Raw genomic sequence first — 23,112 nt, 5'->3', positions numbered from 1 at the left:
ATGATAGGTTCTTGATTGGTATGGGTGTCAGGGGTTATGGGGAGAAGGCAGGAGAATGGAGGTGAGAGGAATAAATGGACCAGCCACGATTGGATGGCAGAGTAGTCTAGATGAGCCGAATGGCCTAATTCTGCCCCTATAACGTATGAACATAGCCCTGTAATTATCATATAAATATCACCAACAATTTGTCCAACCCCATCAACATTACAGTCAAGAAACCACACCTACTCCATTACCTAGACACTAGGATGTTGCAGATGCTGGTTTTTCCTAAATCGGCACAAGTGCTGGAATAACTCAGCAGCATCGCTGCGGAACATGGATAGATGACGTTTCAGGTCGGGACATTTCTTCAGAATGCTAGTGGTGGGGGGGGGGGAGGAGGGCTGGAAGTGAGGTGGGGATGGGACAAAGTGCAGCAAGTGATATTAGTGATAGGTGGATACAGGTGAGAGTAGTGGGGGGGGGGGGGCTTTGATTGGAAAATGGATGGAGTAACTGATAAAGGCTAGAGGTGTAAAAGAGAGGCAAAAGGGGAGAAGTAGAGGAGTGAAATGTTAATGCAATGCACGAAGCAGCCAGCCATGCTATTTCTTTCAATGCATGAATCAATCACGTCTATCTGAGCCGGGGGTGGAGGAGGTGACAGCAGTACAGATTGAGACACTGTAGACATCAGGGGACATTGAGTCCCAAAGAGATACCACAATCCATGTCAACCACCCAATAACATTAATTTTACATTAATCCCATTTTTTCTATTTTCCCCATATTCTCATCAACAATACCACCCCTCCTCCCAGATTCCAACATCGCAAACTGAGTGCAGGGTTCCATGTTTCCATTTCCAACTCACTCCGCAGTTTGCCACAATTTGTCAAAGTCCAAGTTACCCGGACTTGCGGGCTTGAGTTATAAGGAGAGGGTGGATGGGCTGGGACTTTTTTCTTTGGAGTGTGGGAGGCTGAAGTGTGAACTTATGGAAGTGTACAAGATTTACTTTAGGCTTTAGAGTTAGATCGCGGGAACAGGCCCTTTGGCCCACCAGGCCCACGCCGACCAGTGATCACCCCTTACACTAGTACTATGTTATACATTAGGGGCAATTTATAATTTTACCAAAGCCAGTTAACCTACAAACCCGCAAGTCTTTGGAATGTGGGAGGAAATGTGTGCCGGCTGCCGATCACCCGCACACTAACACTACCCTGCACACTAGGGACAATGTACAATTTTACCGAAGCCAATTACCCTACAAACCTGTGCGTCTTTGGAGTACGGGGGGAAACTGGGGCACCCGTAAAAAAGCCCCACCTGGTCACAGGGAGAATGTACAAACTCTGTACAGACAGCACCCGTAGTCAGGATCGAACCCGTGTCTCTGGCGCTGTAAGGCAGCAACTCTACCGCTGCGCCACTGTGCCGCTGCTGTGTGTGCAATAACCGAAAAACAGCACATCACAATAGGCTCCTGGCTGGGCTCAATGAATGACATTGTGTGTATGTATTATACTAAAGAGGTTTCAATCTTGGCTGCATGTTCGGCTTTTCCCTTCAATTTTCACAATCTTTGGACGGAACCCATGGAACTGGATCGAGAAGCGAGATGACCTCATATTTCGCAGCCTCTGAGGCTCGTATATTTTGTGATTTTACCAGCCAGAGCCTCACCTATTGGCTTACACTTTCAATTAAAAACAAGCGCAGTGCATTTTATATTTCGGGCAAGAGACGGACACGTTAATATCCAGAGAGAGCCACAGCCAGCCAGAACGTTAGAGAAAGCCAGGAACTCAACGGTGCGGCCTCTCCACTATAGCCCCTGGGGACAATTCTGAATCTGGGATATTGTTGCAGGTGGGACGTGGTGGAGGCTAGTTCCTGAGCTTTGTACCAGATGTGGGAAAGCAACATGGCTGGATCCTGGGAAGTGTTTTTCAGCTACATTATTTCAAGGAAGAATTAGAAAGATCAACAGCGATAGACATCCATACGTAGGGGCAAAGAGAGGCAAAGGCTGGGTCTGGAAGCGTAAAAGATTTTAAGTACATTTCCACGGCTAAAGTATTGGTTACCTTGTTGTAGGAAAGATGTTTAGTTTAGTTTAGAGATGCAGCGTGGAAACAGGCCCTTCGGCCCATCGGGTCCGTGCCGACCAGCAATCCCCACACACGACCACTAGTCCTGCACACTAGGGACAGTTTACAATTTTACCAAAGCCAATTAGCCTATAAACCTTTGGAGTGCAGGAGGAAACTGCAGTATTTGGAGAAAACCCATGTGGTCACAGGGAGAACAGCGTCTGGAAATGTAAAAGAGTTTAAGTATATTTGCACGACTGAAGTTTTGGTCACCATATATATAATAGGAAAGATGCTGTTAAGCTGGAAAGGGTGCAGAGAAGATTTACGAGGATGTTGCCAGGACTCGAGGGCCTGAGCTATAGGGAGGTTGGGCAGGCTGGGACTTTATCCTTGGAGCGCAGGAGGATGACGGGTGATCTTGCAGAGGTGGAGTTGATAGTTTAGTTTATTATCACGTGTACCAAGGTACAGTGAAAAGCTTTTTTCTTGTTGCATGCTATCCAGTAAACAAAAAGACTGTACATGATTACAATCAAGCCGTCCACAGTGAACAGATACAGGATAAAAGGAATAATGTTTAGTGCAAAATAAAGTCCAGTAAAGTCCTATAAATGGTAGGCCGAATGTCTACCGACTCATGTGAGCATTAGATAGGGTAAATTTACCAGGGTAGAGGAATCATGAACCAGAGGACAAAGGTTTAAGGTGAGGGGGGGAAGATTTGATGGGAACCTGAAGGATACATTTTTTAAACAAAAGGTAGTAGGTTTGGAACGGCGGGGGCTTCAATGACGGGAGCCCCGACCGCCCCGACGTGCAGCGGCAGGGTCTTTGCCCGCTCCGAGTCGTGGGGCTTGGATCGGCCCGCTGCGGACCTTTCACCGTCCGGCGCGACCTGGAACGTGGCAACTTCAACAGCCTGATCGCGGGAGAAGACGGCAGGGGAAGAGAAAAGACATTCTGGCCTTCGATCACAGTGAGGAGGTGACTGGAGGAGACTCACTGTGATGGATGTTTCTTTTTGTTTGGTGTTGGTTTATGATTGTGTGTGTTATTGCTTATTTTTATTGCTCTTATTGTTGGACTGTGGGTAATCTTTCATTTCACTGCACATTTATGTGTATGTGACAAATAAAATTGACTATTGGCCATCCGATCTTGGCTAATCTATTTTTCCCTTTCAGCTTCATTCTCCTGCCTTCTCCCTGTAACCTTTCACACCCTTATTAATCAAGAATCTATCAATCACTGCTTTAAAAATACCCAGACGTGGCTCCACAACCGTCTGTGGCAATGAATTCCACAGATTCACCACCCTCTGGTTAAAGATATATTATCTTGTGGCTTTACCACAAGTTCCTCTTTGTGACTAAAGTAAAACACAAAGTGTTAGAATAACTCACTGGGTCAGGCAGCATCTCTGAAACTATATGGTTTTGGGTCAGGACCCATTTTGAGACTGAAGAACGATTGTTCAAAGCATTGTATTGGGATGCATCACAACTTGGTTTTGCAACTGCATGCCCAAGACTGCAAGCAATTGTAGAGAGCTGTTGACACAGCCCAGTCCATCATGCAAACCATCCTTCCAAGCATCAACTTCCTCTAGACTTCACGCTGCCTCCAAAAACAGCCAATGTCATCAAAGACCAATTACACTCTGGCCATTCCATTTTCTCTCCTCTCCCTTATTTAGAAGTGAATAGCATATCATATCATATCTATACAGCCGGAAACAGGCCTTTTCGGCCCACCAAGTCCGTGCCGCCCAGCGATCCCCGTACATTAACATTATCCTACACCCACTAGGGACATTTTTTACATTTACCCAGCCAATTAACCTACATACCTGTACATCTTTGGAGTGTGGGAGGAAACCGAAGATCTCGGAGAAAACCCACGCAGGTCACGGGGAGAACGTACAAACTCCTTACAGTGCAGCACCCGTAGTCAGGATCGAACCTGAGTCTCCGGCGCTGCATTCGCTGTAAAGCAGCAACTCTACCGCTGCGCTACCGTGCCGCCCAGCATGTACCGACAGATTTGGAAACAGCTTCGTCCCCGCTGTTATCAAACCGCCGAATAGACATCTCATAAGCTGTGTAGACTATCTCTCCCAACCTACCTAATTATGGCCCTTGCACTTAAAAAAAAATCTACTCTTTCTCTGTAGCTGTAACTCTACAAGGTTGTACTGTATTCTGCACTCTGGTTATTTTTCTCTTTACACTATGATTGTATGGTATGATTTAACTGTACAATATAGTTTATCTCCGAGAATAGCACGGAAAACAGGCCCTTTGGCTCATCAAGCCCATTCTGACCATGGACCATCCACTCACATAACTGTTTTGTTATCTCACCATTCCCTATATTTCGAGGGCAATATATCGAGGCTAATTCATCTGCAACCCCCTCACGTCTTTGGGAGTACCTGAAGGAAACCCATGCAGTTAAAGGGAGAATGTGCAAACTCCACACAGACAGCACCCCGAGGTCAGGATCGAACCGGGTCTCTGGCGCTGTAAGGCAGCAGCTTTACTATACAAAGTTTTTCACAGTAGCTTGTTACAAGTGACGATAATAAAACGATACCAATGTGGCGTACACCTCGGAGTTCACCACCTCCTCCATCCGCTTCATCGAGGGGAAGGAGAACCGGGTGGCCGCCGCGTTGTCCCGCCCCGCCGTCGACGCCATTTTCGAAGGTGGCGCCCGGCATTGACTATTCTGCCCTGGCAGAGGCTCAGCTCACGGACGGCGAGATGCCCATCTCTGGCCTTCGCCTTGAGTATGTCCCTCTCGGCCCTGGAGGAGCAACGATACTCTGCGATGTGCCGTCCGGTCAGCCGCTCCCCAACGTCCCTGCCGCCTGGCGCCGGAGGGTGTTCGACGTTAACCACGGGCTGGCTCACCCATCCATCCGGGCGACAACGGCACTTGTGGCTGCACGTTTCATGTGGCGCGGTCTGCGCAAGCAGGTTGGCCACTGGGCCCGCACCTGCATTCCGTGCCAGACGGCCAAAATCCAGCGCCACGTCCGGGCGCCCCTCCAGGAGTTCAGTCTACCACGCCGGCATTTTGACCACGTGCATGTGGACATCGTGGGGCCTCTCCCGCCGTCCCGGGGCATCACCCACCGCCTCACGGTAGTGGACCGCTTCACGCGGTGGCCGGAGTCCATACCGCTGGTCGACACATCCACAGCTACATGCGCTCGTGCGTTGGCTGCGCACTGGATTGCTCACTTTGGGGTGCCGGTGGTCTTCTCGTCGGACTGGGGGCCACAGTTCACCTCTGAGCTGTGGGCGGCCATGGCTCACCTGTTGGGCGTGCGGCTGCACCACACCAAGGCCTATCACCCGTAGGCAAACGGCCTGGTGGAGAGGTTCCACCGGCAGCTGAAGGCAGCGCTGAAGGCACGACTCTCCAGCCCGGACTGGTTGGACGCACTGCCATGGGTCTTGCTGGGCATCGGAAGGAAGGAGGACTTGGCCTCATCTTCGGCGGAGCTCGTTTATGGCTTGCCGTTCACGGTGCCCGGGGAGTTGGTGCCGTCGGCTCCGGAGCAGCAGGGACTGCCCTCGTCCACCCTACTGCCTTCGCAAGCAAGTTGGCAGGCTCGCGCCCGTGCCGACGTCCCGCCATGGGACATTCCGCCCGCACGTGCCATTGGCCCTCCGGGACTGCCCCTACGTGTTCCTGCGCCGTGACGCCCACCGGACGCCGCTCCAGAGGCCGTATGAGGGCCCATTCCGGGTGCTGGAACACGGACAGATGACTTTTGTGTTGGACATGGGGGGCCGGTCGGAGGCCGTCTCGAATGACCGGTTCAAGCCGGCACATTTGGACATCGACCAGCCGGTGCTGGTTGCCCAGCCTCGGCCGTGAGGTTGCCTTCCTTCGCGTTTCCCTCCACCTGTGCCTCCGCCGGCCCCTCTGTCGGCCTACTTCCATACGCGGTCCGGTCGGGTTGCGTGCCCGCTGGTCCGTTTTGTGCCTCCTGTTCTGGGGGGTGGGGGGGGGGGGGTCCTGTGGCGGCTTCCAAGGGTCGGGCCATTCCATTATCGAACCCCTCGGCACGAGAATGGACTAGTCTGGGGGCGGCCCCTAGCTACAGGGATAAATGTCAAGGGTTTAGGTGCGATCACTCTCTTGCAGACTCGTCTGGTCAAGAAAACGACAGCAATTAAAACCCTTCCCGTAACACCTGGCTCCTCGCCTTCATTTCGGGCCTAATCGCTGCGCCACACCTACCTAGACACTTGACTCTTGTGGAAATCTCTTGTGTGTCTGGGATAAGGAACGCAGAAGAGGTTTCTTTGAATGATGTTGAAAAGGAGTTTAGTTTAGTTTAGAGATACAGCGCAGAAACAGGCCCTTCAGCAGACCGAGTCCATGCCGACCAGCGATCCCCGCACACTTACACTATCCTACACACACCAGAGAAAATTTACAATTATACCAAGCCTATTAACCTACAAATCTGCACGACTTTGGAGGAAACTGGAGAAACCCCACGCAGGGAGAACGATCAAACACCGTACAGACAGTACGCGCAGTCAGGATCGAACCCGGGTCTCTGGCGCTGTAAGGCTGCAACTTGACCGCTGTGCCACCCACTATTGATGTGCGGTACTGTTGTTGCTCCAGTGTGTTAACTTATCAGATGGCAATTGACCTGTCTGTCGGCACAGGGACATTTACAATGTATTAAGGCAACACGACAAATTTTAGAGAGTTACAACAGTACCGCACAGAAGTAAACACACAACACAATTGATCGTCTCTGAAGTAAATACTCCCGGTTGCAAGTTGCGCCGCGGAGTTGTGAATGAGTGCCAGATGTGGCGAATGGGTACCAGATGTGGAAGCTTCTGAAGCAGCTCAGTCAGTCTCAGCTGAAGCACAAATTTCACAAAACTAGAACAACTTGCAATTATGTAGAGCAGAAAACCCAAACCGAGGCGAATAGATCGGGTAGACGCACAGAGTCTCTTGCCGAGAGGCGGAGAATCGAGAAACAGAGGACGTAGGTTTGAGGCGAGGGGGGAAAGATATAACAGGAACCTGAAAAGGTAACTTTCTCACACAAGGGGTGGGGGGTGTTTGGAACAGGCTGCCGGAGGAGGTAGTCGAGGCGGGGACTATTGCAACGTTTAAGAAAATAATGGACAGGTACATGGACAGGACAGGTTTAGAGGGATAGCAGGCAGATGTGATTAGTGTAGCTGGGACATGTTGGTCAAGTTGGGCAAGGGCCTATTTCCACTCTTTATGACTCTAAACTGCTGGAGGAACCGAAGGAAGGAACTCCAGATGCTGGTTTATACCAAAGATTGACACAAAATGTTGGAGTAACTCAGCGGGTCAGGCAGCATCTCGGGAGAAAAAGAATAGGAGAATTGGTCTTAAACATCGCAATTGTCCCTGCCTCAGCCACCTCCTCCAGCAGCTTGTTCCATACACCGACCAGCCTTTGTGTGAAAAAGTTACCCCTCAGATTCTTATTAAATCTTTCCGTCTTCACCTTAAACCTATGCCCTCTGGTTCTCGATTTCCCCTACTCTGGGCAAGAGAATCTGTGCATCTACCCGATCTATTCCTCTCATGATTTTATACACCCCTCACCCTCCTGCCGCCAGGGAGCAGGCTCTAATCAAGCAGGTTGTTTTACCTTCGATGGTATGGAGCTCTCTGGAGAGCCGTCGGCACTGCACTCTGGCAGGCTGGTGGAGAGTATTCCATCATATTCCCGACATTTGCCTCGTAGAGGTGGGAAGGGTTTCGGGAAATCGTACAGTGTGACATTCCCAGCCTCGGACTGCTCCAGCATCGATGGTGTTTGTGTGGCTGCAACAGTCCAATGTCAATTCCAGTGCAGCTTGTGACATCTCAGAAATGACTGCCCTGTCATCTGGTAACGCACTAGCCACCAGGCTCCTGAAATAATGAGGCGGCGAGATTTAGTTTAGTTTAGAAATACAGTGCGGAAACAGACTCTTCGGCCCACCGAGTCTGCACCAACCAGCGATAACCCCGTACATTGGCTCTATCCTACAGAACAGGGACAATTAACAATTTTTACCAAAGCCAAATTGACCTACAAACTTGTACGTCCTGTATGTCTCTGTACCTCAGTACACATGACAATAAACCTAGACTAAACTAAACGCAGGTGTTGCCTGACCAGCTGAGTTACTCCATCACTTTGTGTTTAGTGCTTCAGATTCCAGTATCTGCAATTTATCGTTCTTGAGTTTCGCTTGATTGTATTTCTGTCTAGTATTATCAGATTTGTTTGGATAGCTTGCAACACGAAGCTTCTCACTCGACCTTAGTGCATGTGACAATGGTTAACCTAAACCTAAATCTGGACACAAGCAATTGCAGGTGCTGGAATCTTAAGCAAAAACCACAAAGTGCTGGAGTAACTTAGCGGGTCAGGCAGCATCACCGGCGAAAAATGGATAGGTGACATTTTGGGTCGAGAGCTTCTTCAGACTGATTGTAGTTGGAGGGGGGTGGAGAAAACTGGAAGCGAGATGAGGGGTGGGACAAAGTCAGGCAAGTGATAGGTGAAGGATAGAACAAAGTGCTGGAGTAACTCAGAGGGTCTGGCAGCATCCGTGGAGAAAAAGCATGGGTGACTTTCTGGGTCGGGACTCTTCTTCAGACTGGTTCCTTTCCACACAAGTGATAGGTGGATACAGGTGAGGGAAGATGTTTTAATAGGCAGATGGTTGGACAGAGGCCAGAGAAGAAAAGAAGACAAAAAGGTGTGCGATAAGGGGAGCGAAAATAGGTATTGTGAGGCTTGGAGAAGGAATATTGAGGGAATGGACAGTTGATGTTTTGGACACAAAGTACTGGAGTAACGCAGCGGGTCAGCGTGGAGAAAAGGAATAGGTGTTGTTTCTTCAAACCACTTGAAGACAATCTGAAGGTTTCCGACCAGAAACGTCACCTATTCCTTTTCTCCAGAGATGCTGCCTGACCAGCTGCGTTATTCCAGCTTTTTGTGTCCATATTCGGTGAAAACCAGCATCTGCAGTTCCTTCATACACAATCGACGTTTTGGGTCAGGATCTGGATACTTAAATACTAAAATAATATAACAGATTCCACGTGGAGCGTTGTTGACACGTTACGGGAATTCTTGCGATGCTCTATATTGTTATGTCTCCAGCTACCAGACGTCTGAGTTACCACAGGGGTCCTGATTAAATATCGTGAAGACAAGTTAGTTAATCTTATATTTAGTCCTGCAATTTAATCTTACACTGGTCCTGAATAGCGTTTTTTAGACATGTTTTGGGATCCTGGCCTGGATTCAAAGTTGTGGGGAATTTGCCTCCTCCAGTAGACAGCTTTTCCTCGATTCGGGCCTGGTTTTGTCCCTCTCTCTTTCCACCTCCTAAAGTCATAAATTGAAGTTAGAGGACAGTGCCAGGACTTGCGATCAGTAAACCAGATAATTTTCCTATTTCAGACTTGGTTGGATTTGATTTTAAACCCAAGCTATTTTCATCTTTAAAACCAGGCACTAAAGTATGAATTTAGAAATCTTAACCCATATCTTTCCAGAACGATAGACATTAAATAGACAATAGACAATAAGTGCAGGAGTAGGCCATTCGGCCCTTCGAGCCAGCACCACCATTCAATGTGATCATGGCTGATCATTCTCAATCAGTACCCCGTTCCTGCCTTCTCCCCAAACCCCCTGACTCCGCTATCCTTAAGAGCTCTGTCTAGCCCTCTCTTGAATGCATTCAGAGAATTGGCCTCCACTGCTTTCTGAGGCAGGGAAACGAGGAAACACGGAACAAAGCTTCTCTGGAGATTGACTCAAAATGCTGGAGTAACTCAGTGGATCAGGCAGCATCTCTGGAGAAAAAGGATGGGTGATGGTCTCAGGTTGGGACCCTTCTTCAGACTGCTCTCCCGATCAGAAAGGTCACCCATCCTTTTTCTCCTGAGATACTGCCTGACCCGCTCAGTTACTCCAGCACTCTGTGTCAATCTTTGGTATAAACCAGCCTCTGCAGTTCCCCCTTACACTAACAAAGCTTCACTGCTGAGACAGTGCCCCATGTGTTATCCAATTAAATAATGAGTTTGGACACTGATGTTTCCAACCTATTCCTTTTCTCCATAGATGCTGCCTGATCCGCTGTGTTACTCCAGCATTTTGTATCTATCCTCTAGTTCAAATTCCCCTACTGTGGGTAAGAGACTCTGTGTCTACCCAATCTATTCCTCTCATGATCTGTCGAATGTCTGGGGTACCAATGTCACATGGCCCAAAAAGATCACCCAAGGAGTAACTTTAACCTGGTTCCGTGAGCAGGTTTCCCACAGGATTGGATGGAATGCTGCTTTTATACCCAACTGTTATCCTTCCACGTTGGCTTTTTCAGAAAACAAAGTGAGCAGCCAATTTCCCATCCAGTATAATCAGGTTCCAGTTTAAAATTGGCCATGTGCTGTGCAAAAATAAAGTTCTGCCCGTAGAACCTAAACATCAGGATCACCTTGGATTTTTGCGTAGTGGGTAGAGCCGCGGCCCCACGACGCCAGAGACCCGGGTTCGATCCTAACTACGGGTGCTGTCTGTACTGATTTTGTACGCTCTACCTGTGCTTGCCTGGGTTTTCTCCGGGTGTCCCTGTTTCCTCCCACATTCCAAGGACATACAGGATCGTAGGTTAATGGTAAGTTGTAAAATTGTCCCTAGTGTGTGTAGGTTAGTGTACGGGGTGATCAATGGTCGGCGCAGGCTCGGTGGGCTAACAGGCCTGTTTCCATGCTGTATCTCTAGTCTAAACTCAGTGGGCCAGGCAGTATACATATATATATATATATATATATAGGTCCGACCTGTTGAGTTACTCCAGCATTTTGTGTCTATCTTGGTATAAACCAGCATCTGCAGTTTACCTTTATTACAGGTTTGTAGTTTAATTGGCTTCTGTAAATTGCCCCTTAGTGTGTCGGATACAAAACTGGGACAACATAGAAATGGTGTGAACGGACGATTGCTGGTCAGCATGGATTCAGTGGGCTGAAGGCCCTGTTTCCACGCTGTATCTTTATACTAAACCTAAATGTAGTTTCAAGGAGATGCGCAGGGAAAGTTTCTCACAGGGAGTGGTGGATGCCTAAAAGCCACTGCCAGGGCTGGTGGAGAAGGCAGATGCAATGGTGGCATTTAAGTAGCTTTTAGTGTGCAGGTGATCGATGGTCGGCACAGACTTTGTGGGCCGAAAGGCTTGTATCCCTGCTGTATCACTAAACTAAACTAAATATGTATTCATTTGATCTTCTCTCTGCTCTATTACAGGGACCTTTCCTACAATGGCATTGTCTCACTCGATGAAAATCTTTTGGACAATTTGACTTCCCTGGAGAAGTTGTAAGTGACCTGTTTATTCATGGATTTTCAGTGTGTTTGTTGATTTTGTTAGGCGTTGCTGTTTCCTGTTGAACGTGGTCCATTGGGCAGTTTAAGCTTCTCCCCGAACAGTTTGGGGTGTGGGCAGAGATTTAAATGCTTTAGACTTTATAGATCCAGCGTGGAAACATGCCCTATGGCCCAGCAAGTCCACGCCGACCAGCGATCACACTTACACTGGCACTTTCCTACACACTGGAGATAATTTACAATTTTACCAAAGCCAATTAGCCTACAAACCTCCGTCATTGGAGTGAGGGAAGAAACCGGAGCACCCGGAGAAAACCCATGTGGTCACAGGGAGATCGTGCAAACTCCATACAGACAGCACCCGTAGTCAGGATTGAACTCGAGTCTCTGGCATTGTGAGGCAGCAGTACCGCTGCGACACCATGCTACTTCTGTGGTCCTACAATTAAAACCGAGGTCCTTGACAAGGTCAACTCATATACTGAAGTAGCACATGATGAAAGAAACAGTTCGGGGTCACCTGTACCAATTAACAGAATCATTCCACATTTTGTATCTAGGCCTCATCTCCAGTGGCCTTGGAGATGAACATATACATTGGGTTTCAGATGGGCAAGTGGGGCTAGCTTAGATGGGCATCTTGGTCAGCGTGGGCAGGCTGGGCTGAAGGATCTGCTGTATGAATCTATGACCCTAATCTCCCTCATTCTGCCCTTTGTTAGCTGAGCTCATCCAAAACTAAAAAAAGACACAAAGTGCTAGATTATGTCATCGGGTCATCCAGCATCCATGGAGAACACTGATTTGGAAGTGCGACATGTGAAATGAATATGTTGTGTTCAGGGGTGTGAATTTCCAGTTGCCGTCTTTGATATTTATCAGTGTTTTGTTGGTTTAAGTAGCTGAATTTCCCTCCCACGCTTCCGAGTGCGTTGCCTATTTCCTCGTGGTGACAAATGGTTAAACAAGTATGATCAAAGCTAAGCAGAGTATGTATTGTCCAAGAATAAGACCTTCACCGTGGTGTGGTAGAATTAAGATTTTATTCTCTGTTACTAATGTTTAAAATTATTATTGCAATTTGTCTAATGTAACTTCTGCATTTTCTGCAGGTTGAAAAATAAATATTGGTCTAACATGGCATATTAAAGAACCGAGAATGTAGAACAGTGGGAGAGTTTAGGACCAGAGGCCATAGCCTCAGAATAAAAGGACATACCTTTAGACAGGAGATGAGGAGGAATTTCTTTCGTCAGAGGGAGGTGAATCTGTGGAATTCATAGCCACAGACAGCTGTGGAGGCCAAGTCAGCGGATATTATTAAGGCGGAGATTGTCAGATTCTTGATTAATAAGGGTGCCAGGGGTTATGGGGAGAAGGTAGGAGAATGGGGTTGAGAGGGAAGCATAGATCAGCCATGACTGAATGGCAGAGTAGACTTAATAGGCCGAATGGACTAATTCTGCCCCTATAACTTATGAACTTATGAACCATCTGCAGTTCCTTTTTATTACATTTATTGCTAATATAGTGAAATATAAAGTAAATTGAAAAAAGTAGATCATATTTTGTTTAAATTAATAGTCTTTTTTGTTTTGCTGCGTAGATATCTACAGGGCAATAATATTAGTATTCTTTACAAAGAAATCTTCGCTGGTAGAAGATATTTATCAGAAATGTAAGTATTCTGAGTTTTTAATCTTTTGTCTGCAAAGAATTGTGTGTGGTTTATGTCCAACATGTCCTGGGAAATCACGCACTCCGTCTCCTCCTGGGATATCGCAATCTCTGAATGTTCCTGGAATATTATTCAATGCACCTGTGTATGTAGAGAAATAGCAACTAAAGGCACATGTTTTAATTTTTAATTTCAAACAGACGTTCTTATTGAAACTGACCTAGCCCGTGGCAGTAAGTTAGCTAAAGATTCAGACAGGGATGACAGTGATTGGTCCCTGAAGATCTGGAGTATTTTAACAGAGTAGATTAGTTTAGTTTAGTTTAGTATAATTTCGAGATACAGCATGGAAACAGGCCCTTCAGCCAACCGAGACCATGCTGACCCATACACACTAGTTCTATGTTATCCCAATTTTCGCATCCACTGCCTGCACACTAACGTCAATTTACTGAGTCCATTTAACCTCCAAATCCGCACGTCTTTGCCATGTGTTAGGAAACCGGAGCAACCAGAGTGAACCCACGTGGTCCCAGGAAGAACATGCAAACTCCACACAGACAGCACCCGAGGTCAGGATTGAACTTGGACCTGGGCGCTCAGGCAGCGGCTCTACCAGCTGTGCCACTGTGCCGCCCTGTTCCTGACCTGCTTTAGGGCGATGGTGAAAGAAGGAAGTGGGGACATGAAGCACCTTTTCTGGTGATTGAATATTGTTTCGAGTTTAGAGTTCAGAGATACAGAGTGGGATCAGGCCCTTCAGCCTGCCGAGCCCGCCCCGACCAACGATCACCCGTACACTAGTTCTATCCTACACATTAGGGACAATTTACAGAGGCCAATTAACCTACAAACAAGGGACTCTGTGCGTCTACCCAACCTATTCCTCTCATGATTTTATACACCTCTATAAGATCACTCCTCATCCTCCTGCGCTCAAGGGAATGGAGTCCCAGGTGGCTCAACCTCTCCCTTTAGCTCAGGCCCTCAAGTCCTGGCAACATCCTTGTGGAAATCAAAGATCTCACATGGTGGAGATCATGTGAAACCACAATTTCGAGATGACATCTGGCTCTTACTGCGGTACTTAGAAAATTCATTCTTCATGTTGAATGCTGGAAGCCTTTGCAATATAAGGAATCCTGTCAGATGTAACTAATCCTTTTCAAATCTTTCCTTACAGAGACATAAGCAACAATCAGATATCTACTTTAGAAGATGGAATATTTGCAGATTTATTTAATTTAAGTAAAATGTAAGTATCTTACAATCCTCACTTGGTCGGTCTCCTCTGATATTATGTTTAGTTTATTATTGTCACATGTACCGAGGTACAGTGGAAAGTTTTTCTGTTGCATGCTATCCAGCCAGTGAAAAGACTATACATAATTACAATCAAGACGTCCACTATGTGTACAAATACAGGATAAGGGATAAACGTTTAGTGCAAGATGAAGTTGAGTAAACTCAGATTAAAGGTAGTTCGAAGGTCTCTAATGAGATAGATGGTAGGTCAGGACCGCTCTCTGGTTGGTGATAAGATGGTTCTGTTGCCTGATAACAGCTGGGAAGAAATGGTCCCTGACACTGGTGTATGGTATCCCTGAGCTACAGGGAGAGGTTGAGCAGGCTAGGACTTTATACCTTGGAGCGCAGGGTGATGAGGGGTGATCTTATAGAGGTGCACAAAATCATGAAAGGAATATATTAGGAAAATGCACTATCTTTTTCCCTGTGTACAAAGCTTGGTACGTATGTGGAATGAGCTACTGGAAGAGGTTGTTGAGGCAGGTACTATCACAACAGTTAAGAAACATTTAGACAGGTACATGGATAGGAAGGTTTTAGAGGGATGTGGGTGAAATGCAGGCAGGTGGGACTAGTGCAGATGGGCCACATTGGTTGCTGCAGGCTTTGGGCCGAATGGTCTGCTTCCACGCTGTACGACCCTATGACAGTACGATCAATATACTTGAGAGGACTTTAGCCATAACTGGCGGTCTTTTATAATCTTGGAACTTGTTGTGCTGTTAAGGAAAAGCATTGGACTAGGGGTTGACTGATAATCAGATTGGTGTTGATGTAACTTGGGAGCACTTGCTGTAGCTATGGTTGACGAGTGAGATGTTAGACACCCGTGTTAATGGTGAATATCTCTTGGGATGGATGTCCTCATACTACACTAAACACTACCAGGCTTTCATTCAATGACTCCAACTACTCCTATGTGTGCCAACAACCTTAATCGCTCCCAGCCATGGAAACCCATCAAACACGGATAAACAGAACAATTTTTTGTGCACGCCACGAGAAAAAACTTCATGTTCATAAGCCATAGGAGCAGAATTGGGCCATTCGACCCATCGAGTCTACTCAGCCATTCAATTATGGTTCATCTTTCTGTTTCAACCCCTTTTCCTGCCTTCTCCCCATAACCTTTGAAATCTTTACTAATCAATAATCTGTCAATCTCCACTTTACAAATACCCAATGACTTGGTCTCCGCAGCTATCTGTGGCAATGAGTTCCACAGATTCACCACCCTCTGACTAAACAATTTCCTACTCATCTCCTTTCATAAGGAGGTACGTCCTTATATTCTGAGGCTATGGCATCTGGCCCTAGACTCTCCCACTAGTGGAAACATCCTCTCCATGTCCACTCTATGCAGACCTTTCACAATTTGATTAAATTTCAATGAGGTCCCGCCTCATCCTTCTAAACTCCAGCCGGTACAGCCCCAGTGCCGTAACACATACATCATGATGGGAAACAAGGAGGAAATCATAAAACCATGATTCCATCTGGTAGGAATGAAACAAATTCCAAAGTATGCTCACAAATTTATGATGAACCTAGTTCCAATTGACGACTGCTTTGACAATTGGAAGTTTAAATGTTATTGCGATTGAATAGTGTTTAGTATTTTTTAATTATCATCGCGTGTACCGACCGAGGTACAGCGAAAGACTTTTTGTGGTGTGCTACCCAGTCAGCGTAAAGACTGCACATGGTGCCAATCAAGCTGTCCACAGTGTACAGATGCAGGACAAAGGGAATAACGTTTAGTGCAAGATAAAGTCCAATAAGGTCCACTTAAAGATAGTTTGAATGTCGCCAATGTGGTAGATGGGAGGTCAGGACTGCTATCTCGCTGATGAGAGGATGGCTTGGTTGCCTGATAACACCTGGGAAGAAATTGTCCCTGAATCTGTTCTGTAGCATAGAATACACCCTGATTCTGATGACTGTTCATTAAGTTTGTACATTTTTGAGTTGAAACTATCAGATCCACTTGTGAAATACTGTTCCATCAACATAAGAGGGGTCAGAAGCAGGCTGCTGATTCTTTAAATGTGCTGGATTGATTGAAAGACACAGCATGGAAACAGACCTTTAAGCCCATTGAGTCCAAGCCAACCATCGATCACCCATTCACGCTGGTTCTATGTTATCCCACTTTCGCATCCACTCCCTACACACGAGGGGCAGTTTTACAGAGGCCAATTAACCCACAAACGCACACGACTTTGGGATGTGGGAGGAAACCAGAGCATCCGGTGGAAGCCCACAAAGTCACAGGGAGAACGTGCAAACTCCTCCTGAGGTCAAGATTGAACTCGGGCCAGTGGCGCTGCGGGGCAACTGCTTTACCTGCCACTTTTCCCAACTATTTGGGTTGCAGAGTCTATGGAAGGGCTGGGTCACCTAGCTTTTTCTTGAATTTTTTAGAGATAGCGCCGGAGACTCTGGTTCGATCCTGACTATGGGTGCTGCACTGTAAGGAGTTTGTACGTTCTCCCCGTGACCTGCGTGGGTTTTCTCCGAGATCTTCGGTTTCCTCCCACACTCCAAAGACGTACAGGTTTGTAGGTTAATTGGCTGGGTAAATGTAAAAAAATTGTCCCTAGTGGGTGTAGGATAGTGTTAATGTACGGGGATCGTTGGGCGGCACGGACTTGGAGGGCCGAAAAGGCCTGTTTTCGGCTGTATATATATGATATGATATGATATGATACAGCATGGAAGCTTTGGCCCATCGAGTCTGTGCCGACCAGCGATCACCCGTACACCAGATATCCTACACACGAGGGACAATTTAGAGAAGCCAATTAACCCTCAAACCTGACTTTTCCCTGAATTTAGCCCCTTACTCTTCACCAACCAACACTATATTGTAAAAAGAGCACGGTGTCGCAGCAATAGAATTGTTGCCTTACGATGCCAGGATCGACTACGGGTGCTGTCTGTGTGGAGTCTGTACATCCTCCCTGTGACCGTGTGGGTTTCCTCTGGGTGCTCCAGTTTCCTCCTACACACTGAAGATGCGCAGGTTTGTTGGGTAATTGGCTTCTGTAAATTGTCCCTAGAGTGTAGGATATAACAAGTGTACAAGAGATCGCTGGTCGGCGCGGATTCGGTAGGCTGACGGGCCTGTTTCCACACTGTGTCTCGAAACTAAAGTAAAAAATGACGAGTCCCAATAGAAAATGTGTAGATATTTAAAGCTAGGACCTTCTTCAATCCAATTATTTGCTAACATCAGCAAATAATTGCATTGAAGAGCAGAACCAGACCTTTCGTCTATTTCCTCAGGAAACTGCTTTGAGCTAGTCATGGGAGACCGATGATAATTGTGTGCAGTTGCAAGTAAAAGTAACTCCATTGGCATTGATGAATAAATAACGCTGAACCTAAGTCTACCATTATTTTTTTATACTATATTCAATCCAAGGCCATTACATAGGGTGGAGATTTTAAAAGGACTTGAGGGGCAACTTATTTTCACATAGAGTGTAGTGGGATTATGGAATGAGCTGCCGGAGGAAGCTGTAGAATTGGGTACAATGTTTAAAATACAGGTACATGGATAGGATAGGTTTAGAGATATATAAAGGGTATGAATTTATGGCTGAGGGACTGGTGCAGAGAGCAGGGATTTAGATTTCTGGACCACTGGGATCTCTTCTGGGCTAGGGGTGACTTGTACAAAAGGGACGGGTTACATCTTAACAGCAGGGGGACAAACATTCTGGCAGGCAGGTTTGCTAGTGCGACACCTGTGGCTTTAAACTAAGTAGTGGGGGGGAGGGGTTAACAAATTGTGAATATGAAGATGAGGTAAAGGGAATACAGGAGATATTGCAGAAGACTCTCGGAAGAATGGGAACAGAGGTTCTAGAGGGGAAAAGAGATTAAGGGCAGGGCCATTTGTGACCGATGTGAGAGGGGAGGTAAATACAGAAGTTAAAGTGTTGTACTTAAATGCGCGTAGTATAAAAAATAAAGTGGATGAGCTTGAGGCTCAGTTAGTCATGGGCAAGTATGATGTTGTAGGGATCACTGAGACATGGCTACAAGAGGACCAGGGCTGGGAACTGAATATTCAGGGGTACACAACGTATAGAAAAGACAGACAGGTGGGCAGAGGGGGTGGGGTTGCTCTGCTGGTAAGGAATGATATTCATTCCCTTGCAAGGGGTGACATAGAATCAGGAGATGTTGAATCAGTATGGATAGAAATGAGGAATTGTAAGGGTAAAAAGACCCTAATGGGAGTTATCTATAGGCCCCCAAACAGTAGCCTCGACATAGGGTGCAAGTTGAATCAGGAGATAAAATTGGCGTGTCACAAATGTAATGCTACGGTGGTTATGGGAGATTTCAACATGCAGGTAGACTGGGAAAATCAGGTTGGAAATGGACCCCAGGAAAGAGAGTTTGTAGAGTGCCTTCGAGATGGATTCTTAGAACAGCTTGTACTGGAGCCTACCAGGGAGAAGGCAATTCTGGATTTAGTGTTGTGTAATGATCCTGATCTGATAAGGGGACTAGAGGTAAAAGAGCCATTAGGAGGCAGTGATCACAACATGATAAGTTTTACTCTGCAAATGGAAAGGCAGAAGGGAAAATCGGAAGTGTCAGTATTACAGTATAGCAAAGGGGATTACAGAGGCATGAGGCAGGAGCTGGCCAAAATTGACTGGAAGGAGGCCCTAGCAGGGAAGACGGTAGAACAGCAATGGCAGGTATTCCTGGGAATAATGCAGAGGTTGCAGGATCAATTTATCCCAAAGAGGCGGAAAGACTCTAAGGGGAGTAAGAGACACCTGTGGCTGACAAGGGAAGTCAAGGACAGCATAAAAATTAAGGAGAGGAAGTATAACATAGCAAAGAAGAGTGGGAAGACAGAGGATTGTGACTCTTTTAAAGAGCAACAAAAGTTAACTAAAAAGGCAATATGGGGAGAAAAGATGAGGTACGAGGGTAAACTAGCCAATAATATAAAGGAGGATAGCAAAAGTTTTTTTAGGTACGTGAAGAGGAAAAAAATAGTCAAGGCAAATGTGGGTCCCTTGAAGACAGAAGCAGGGGAATTTATTATGGGGAACAAAGAAATGGCAGACGAGTTAAACCGTTACTTTGGATCTGTCTTCACTGAAGAAGATACGCACAATCTCCCAAATATTCTAGGGGCCGGAGAACCTAGGGTGATGGAGGAACTGAAGGAAATCCACATTAGGCAGGAAATGGTTTTGGGTAGACTGATGGGACTGAAGGCTGATAAATCCCCAGGGCCTGATGGTCTGCATCCCAGGGTACTTAAGGAGGTGGCTCTAGAAATAGTGGAAGCATTGGAGACCATTTTTCAATGTTCTATAGATTCAGGATCAGTTCCTGTGGATTGGAGGATAGCAAATGTTATCCCACTTTTTAAGAAAGGAGGGAGAGAGAAAACGGGTAATTATAGACCAGTTAGTCTGACATCAGTGGTGGGGAAGATGCTGGAGTCAATTATAAAAGACGAAATTGCTGAGCATTTGGATAGCAGTAACAGGATCATTCCGAGTCAGCATGGATTTACGAAGGGGAAATCATGCTTGACAAATCTACTGGAATTTTTTGAGGATGTAACTAGGAAAATTGACAGGGGAGAGTCAGTGGATGTGGTGTACCTCGACTTTCAGAAAGCCTTCGACAAGGTCCCACATAGGAGATTAGTGGGCAAAATTAGAGCACATGGTATTGGGGGTAGGGTACTGACATGGATAGAAAATTGGTTGACAGACAGAAAGCAAAGAGTGGGGATAAATGGGTCCCTTTCGGAATGGCAGGCAGTGACCAGTGGGGTACCGCAAAGTTCGGTGCTGGGACCCCAGCTATTTACGATATACATTAATTACTTAGACGAAGGGATTAAAAATACCATTAGCAAATTTGCAGATGATACTAAGCTGGGGGGTAGTGTGAATTGTGAGGAAGATGCAATAAGGCTGCAGGGTGACTTGGACAGGTTGTGTGAGTGGGCGGATACATGGCAGATGCAGTTTAATGTAGATAAGTGTGAGGTTATTCACTTTGGAAGTAAGAATAGAAAGGCAGATTATTATCTGAATGGTGTCAAGTTAGGAAGAGGGGATGTTCAACGAGATCTGGGTGTCCTAGTGCATCAGTCACTGAAAGGAAGCATGCAGGTACAGCAGGCAGTGAAGAAAGCCAATGGAATGTTGGCCTTCATAACAAGAGGAGTTGAGTATAGGAGCAGAGAGGTCCTTCTACAGTTGTACAGTTGCCCTGGTGAGACCGCACCTGGAGTACTGTGTGCAGTTTTGGTCTCCAAATTTGAGGAAGGATATTCTTGCTATTGAGGGCGTTCAGCGTAGGTTCACTAGGTTAATTCCCAGAATGGCGGGACTGTCGTATGTTGAAAGGCTCAGAGCAATTAGGCTTGTATACACTGGAATTTAGAAGGATGAGGGGGGATCTTATTGAAACATATAAGATAATTAGGGGATTGGACACATTAGAGGCAGGAAACATGTTCCCAATGTTGGGGGAGTCCAGAACAAGGGGCCACAGTTTAAGAATAAGGGGTAGGCCATTTAGAACGGAGATGAGGAAGAACTTTTTCAGTCAGAGAGTGGTGAAGGTGTGAAATTCTCTGCCTCAGAAGGCAGTGGAGGCCAGTTCGTTGGATGCTTTCAAGAGAGAGCTGGATAGAGCTCTTAAGGATAGCGGAGTGAGGGGGTATGGGGAGAAGGCAGGAACGGGGTGCTGATTGAGAGTGATCAGCCATGATCGCATTGAATGGCGGTGCTGGCTCGAAGGGCTGAATGGCCTACTCCTGCACCTATTGTCTATTGTCTAAACCAAAAGCAGGCAGACGGAATTAATGCAGGTAGACAACCTGGTCGGTATGAACGAGTTGGACCTCAGGGTCTGTTTCTGTGCTGTAGAACTCTATGACTCCACATAGGAATGACAGAACAGACTCTTCCAGAACAGACCACTAATTTCTCCAGAGATGCTGTCTGACCCGCTGAGTTACTCCAGCACTCTGTGTCTATCCTTGGTGTAAACCAGCATCTGTAGCTTCTATTTATAACATTTTAAAGACATTTAGAGAGGCCCTTATATTTTAGAGATGTATTTTAGGCATTTAGAGAGATAAATTATAGGAAAGGTGTACAGGAATATGGGCCAAACACAGGAAAATGGGACTACCTTAGATGGGGCATCCTGGTTGGCATGGATGAGTTGGGCCGAAGGGCCTGTTTCCCCGCTGTATGGCCCTGTGACTCTGCTGCAATTTGTGTATTTTGCAAAATGAACCAACATTTATAATCAATTCTTTGATATTTTTCAGAAACTTGAGCTTTAATGAGTTTGTTTGTGACTGTAACCTTTCTTGGTTGCCGAGCTGGATGAATGAGGAAGAAGCAAATGGAGTAATCATCGTTGATAGTGAATTCGTTAAGTGTGCCAAACCTTCAATGCTAAAGGACATATCTGTGTTAAGTGTTAATTTTTCAAGCCTTTTCTACGGTGAGTACTAACATTAGCAACCTCGTTAAACCCCATCAATTATTATCTGATTAGTCAGGGTGTCAAGTTAAAGACCACAAGACCACAGACAGGACTTAGGAGCAGAATTAGGCCATTGAGTCTGCTCTGGCATTAGATCATGTCTGATCTATCTGTCCCTCTCAACCCCATGTACCTACCTTCTCACCGTAATCTCTGACGCCCTTATTAATCAAGAGCCCGTCAATCTCCGCTTTACAAATACCCAATGTCTTGGCTTCCACAGCTGTTAGTGGCAATTCTGAGGCTGAACCCTCTGGTCCTAGACTCTCCTACTAGTGGAAACATTTTCTCCACATCCACTCCATCCAGGCCTTTCACTATTCGGTAAGTTTTAATGAGGTCCCCTCTTCGTCCTTCTAAGCTCTTAACGAGGTCAGGCTCAGAGCTGTGAAGCGCTCAGCGTACATTAACCCAATCATCCCCAGGATCGTTCTTGTGCACCCAACTTGCTGACACCCCTACAAAGAAAAATGAGCCTCGTAATATTGTTAAAAGCAAGAGTCCGACATATTTACGTACATTTATTCCCATGAATAGCAGAATTAGTTGCCTCTCTAACTAATTTAGTAATCAGTCTTTTCCAATCAGTCTTATGTGCTTTTGATGCCGTCCATTACAATACCTCTTAGTTTAGGTTAAAGATACAGCATGGGAACAGGCCCTTCAGCCCACACCGGCCATTAATCACCCAACAACACTACTTTTGGTCTCCTAATTTGAGGAAGGACATCCTTGCTATTGAGGCAATGCAGCTTTGGGTTCACGAGGTTAATCCCTGGGATGGAGGGACTGTCATATGAGAAAAGATTGGAAAGACTGGACATTTATTCACTGGAGTTTAGAAGGGTGAGAGGGGATCTTATAGAGACGTATATAGGTGAAGAAAGCCAATGGAATGTTGGCCTTCGTAACAAGAGGAGTTGAGTATAGGAGCAAAGAGATCCTTCTACAGTTGTACCGGGCCCTGGTGAGACCGCACCTGGAGTACTGTGTGCAGTTTTGGTCTCCAAATTTGAGGAAGGATATTCTTGCTATTGAGGGCGTGCAGCGTG

The 23,112-nt window shown here is 46.4% G+C and overlaps 1 protein-coding gene across 1 annotated transcript in view; it reads left to right on the top strand.

Annotated features, from left to right (window-relative positions):
• The window catches only part of pkd1a (polycystic kidney disease 1a), a 172,372-nt gene that overhangs the window by 45,250 nt on the left and 104,010 nt on the right, over positions 1–23,112 (top strand). Inside the window, exons 2-5 of the mRNA XM_078418122.1 lie at positions 11,434–11,505; positions 13,121–13,192; positions 14,376–14,447; positions 21,840–22,018. Of these exons, the coding sequence (XP_078274248.1) occupies positions 11,434–11,505; positions 13,121–13,192; positions 14,376–14,447; positions 21,840–22,018 (395 nt within the window). The remainder of the gene's footprint in view (positions 1–11,433; positions 11,506–13,120; positions 13,193–14,375; positions 14,448–21,839; positions 22,019–23,112) is intronic.

Source organism: Rhinoraja longicauda, chromosome 21 (assembly GCF_053455715.1).
Source record: "Rhinoraja longicauda isolate Sanriku21f chromosome 21, sRhiLon1.1, whole genome shotgun sequence".
NCBI classification, from domain to species: domain Eukaryota; kingdom Metazoa; phylum Chordata; class Chondrichthyes; order Rajiformes; family Arhynchobatidae; genus Rhinoraja; species Rhinoraja longicauda.
The sequence above is the reverse complement of the archived record's forward strand: the minus strand, read 5'-3'. Positions and strand labels throughout refer to the sequence as shown.